This window comes from Cucumis melo, unplaced genomic scaffold (genome assembly GCF_025177605.1).
Source record: "Cucumis melo cultivar AY unplaced genomic scaffold, USDA_Cmelo_AY_1.0 utg001020l, whole genome shotgun sequence".
Lineage (NCBI taxonomy): Eukaryota > Viridiplantae > Streptophyta > Magnoliopsida > Cucurbitales > Cucurbitaceae > Cucumis > Cucumis melo.
Genome location: NW_026124350.1, coordinates 10,001 through 12,500, shown reverse-complemented (window position 1 = coordinate 12,500; position 2,500 = coordinate 10,001). Strand labels below are relative to the sequence as shown.

At 59.0% G+C, this 2,500-nt stretch overlaps 1 protein-coding gene across 2 annotated transcripts in view; it reads right to left on the bottom strand.

The window, feature by feature from the left end:
• LOC127146809 (uncharacterized) overlaps window positions 1-2,500 on the bottom strand; it is a 21,477-nt gene that overhangs the window by 9,046 nt on the left and 9,931 nt on the right. The window contains exons 1-2 of one of the 2 annotated variants that reach the window (XM_051080797.1): window positions 2,034-2,371; window positions 1,542-1,858 (exon numbers count right to left, since the gene is read on the bottom strand). In XM_051080797.1, coding sequence (XP_050936754.1) covers window positions 1,542-1,858; window positions 2,034-2,311 — 595 coding nt within the window. In that variant the 5' untranslated portion in view covers window positions 2,312-2,371. Of the gene's footprint in view, window positions 1-1,541; window positions 1,859-2,033; window positions 2,372-2,500 lie in introns of those variants that run through there. The other variant, XM_051080798.1, reaches the window with a different exon arrangement.

Here is a 2,500-nt window from a genome sequence, read left to right as displayed (position 1 = left end):
AAATGTTAGTGAAGCAAATAATCTTTGAATGCCCAAGTATAAGATAGGGTGCTCGTGTGCAAGTCAAGGCCCAAGGCCAAGGCCGAGGTCTTGGAGTACAAATCACGCACATGGGCGCGCGCGCCGTGCGTTAGTGGGCGTGTGTGGGTCGCGCGCTGCATGCCCGTGCGTCTGCGGGGGGCGTGCGCGCAGGGGGCCGACCCTTCAAGCGTCTACGGGCGTGTGTGGGGCGCGCGCCGCATGCCCGTGGCCGAGGCTTGCACACGAACGCCTACGGTGCATCACAAAAATAATTGAGAGGTTATTGTACCTCTTCCGTGCCCACCATGCGCCATGCCCTTCGGGCGTGTGTGGGGCGTGCGCGCAGAGTTCCAAGCGCGGCATGCGTCTGCGGGCGTGTGTCCCCGCGCCGCATGCCCAAGCGTCTGCGTGGGACGTGCGCGCAAGCCGCGCGCAGCATGCGTCTTTGTTGGGCGTGACCACCCACGTCTAGAATTCATGGAAAAAACTCTATGGAGGTTGTTGGAACAAACCCATGCCCCCACCGTAGGTGCCCACAGGCCCACCGAGCATGCAGCATGCGCGCCCCCATGCGCACGAATGCGGCACGGCCATGGGCGGGCGCGCCGCATGGCCATGCGTCTGCGTGGGGCTTGCGCGCAGGGTGCCGCGCGCGCCATGCGTCTGCGTGGGGCGTGCGCGCAGGTTGCCGCGCGCGCCATGCGTCTGCGTGGGGCGTGCGCGCAGGGGGCCGCGCGCGCCGCAAGCCCATGCGTCTGCGTGGGGCGTGCGCGCATGGGGCCGCGCGCGCCGCAAGCCCATGCGTCTGCGTGGGGCGTGCGCGCATGGGGCCGCGCGCAAGGTGCCCACGATAGAGGTTCTTGGCGCTGTCTTGTGCCCACTCGGTGCGCACAGCCGTACGCCCATCGTGCCCACCCAACGCCCACCATGCACGCCCCATGCGCACCTACGGCCGCAATGCCCACTCAACACACAAAAGTGATGCCAAACCTATCTTCTAGTGCTTGGATTGTTATGAAATTTTTTCTGGGAGCTAAACAATGTAAACAAAGGATGTCCTCCAAAAATTAGAATTTTTGGAAACGTTTTACTATTTTTAAATTTTTTTTAATTTTTTAACAATAAAAATTCATAAAATATTATTGGTTGGTTCAAAAATTATGAAACTTGTTTTCCACACTCATTTGAATGTCTAAAAGATAATACAATCAAGTCCCGGTCATAATAATAACACAATCAAAAGTTATGGCATGGTGTGACATTTCGGCTTTTTCATATGCAAGCCTGCCAGACCCAAAAAAGCCAGAATGTACTATATAGGGGGGCGACCTGCCTGCATGGGCGGGGCGCGGGGGTACCCCTATGCCGCGGCGCCGACCCTTCAAGCACATTGCGCCCATCATGGGCACATATGCTTGGGGGGTCGGCGCCGGCGGAGTGCCACCTCCGGCCGCCGGCGGCGAGTGAGAGTGGGTGTCGAGTTGATGCTCGGATGGGCTTTGCGCGGACAATGCTTGCACCTCGGTGTGGGCGTGCACTCCAAGCGGGCTTGTTCGTGAGGAGACGAGATAACTTGCGATTGCTTTGTGCTTGGTGGACGAAGGGTTCGGCCGGAGTGCCACATCCGACCGTCGGGCAAGGAGTGAGAGCGGGATGGGCGTGCTTGGACAATGCTTGCACCTCGGTGTGGGCGTGCACTCCAAGTGTGCTTGTCTTGGCGATTGCTTCGTGCTTGGCGGAGGGGTTTGGCCATAACGATGGGCTTGTCCGTCGGGCAGGGAGTGAGAGCGGGTGTCGAGTTGATGCTCGGATGGGCTTGCGCGGACAATGCTTGCACCTCGATGTGGGCGTGCACTCCAAGCGGGCTTGTTCGTGAAGATACGAGATGTCTTGCGATTGCTTTGTGCTCGGTGGATGGGTTTCGTCGGAGTGCCACGTCCGACCGTTGGGCGGGGAGTGAGAGCGGGTGTCGAGTTGATGCTCGGATGGGCTTGCGCGGACAATGCTTGCACCTCGGTGTGGGCGTGCACTCCAAGCGGGTTTGTTCGTGAAGATACGAGATGTCTTGCAATTGCTTCTTGCTTGGTGGAAGGGTTTGGTCAAAATCGATGGAATGCCGGGCCCCTACGTCGGGCAAGGAGTGAGAGCGGGATGTCAAATTGACATTCTTGGATGGGTTTTGCTTGGACAATGCTTGCACCTCGGTGTGGGCGTGCACTCCAAGTGGGCTTGTCTTGCGATTGCTTCTTGCTTGGTGGAGGGGTTTGGCCATAACGATGGGCTTGTCCATCGGGCAGGGAGTGAGAGCGGGTGTCGAGTTGATGCTCGGATGGGCTTGCGCGGACAATGCTTGCACCTCGGTGTGGGCGTGCACTCCAAGCGGGCTTGTTCGTGAAGATACGAGATGTCTTGCGATTGCTTTGTGCTTGGTGGATGGGTTTCGTCGGAGTGCCACGTCCGACCGTTGGGCGGGGAGTGA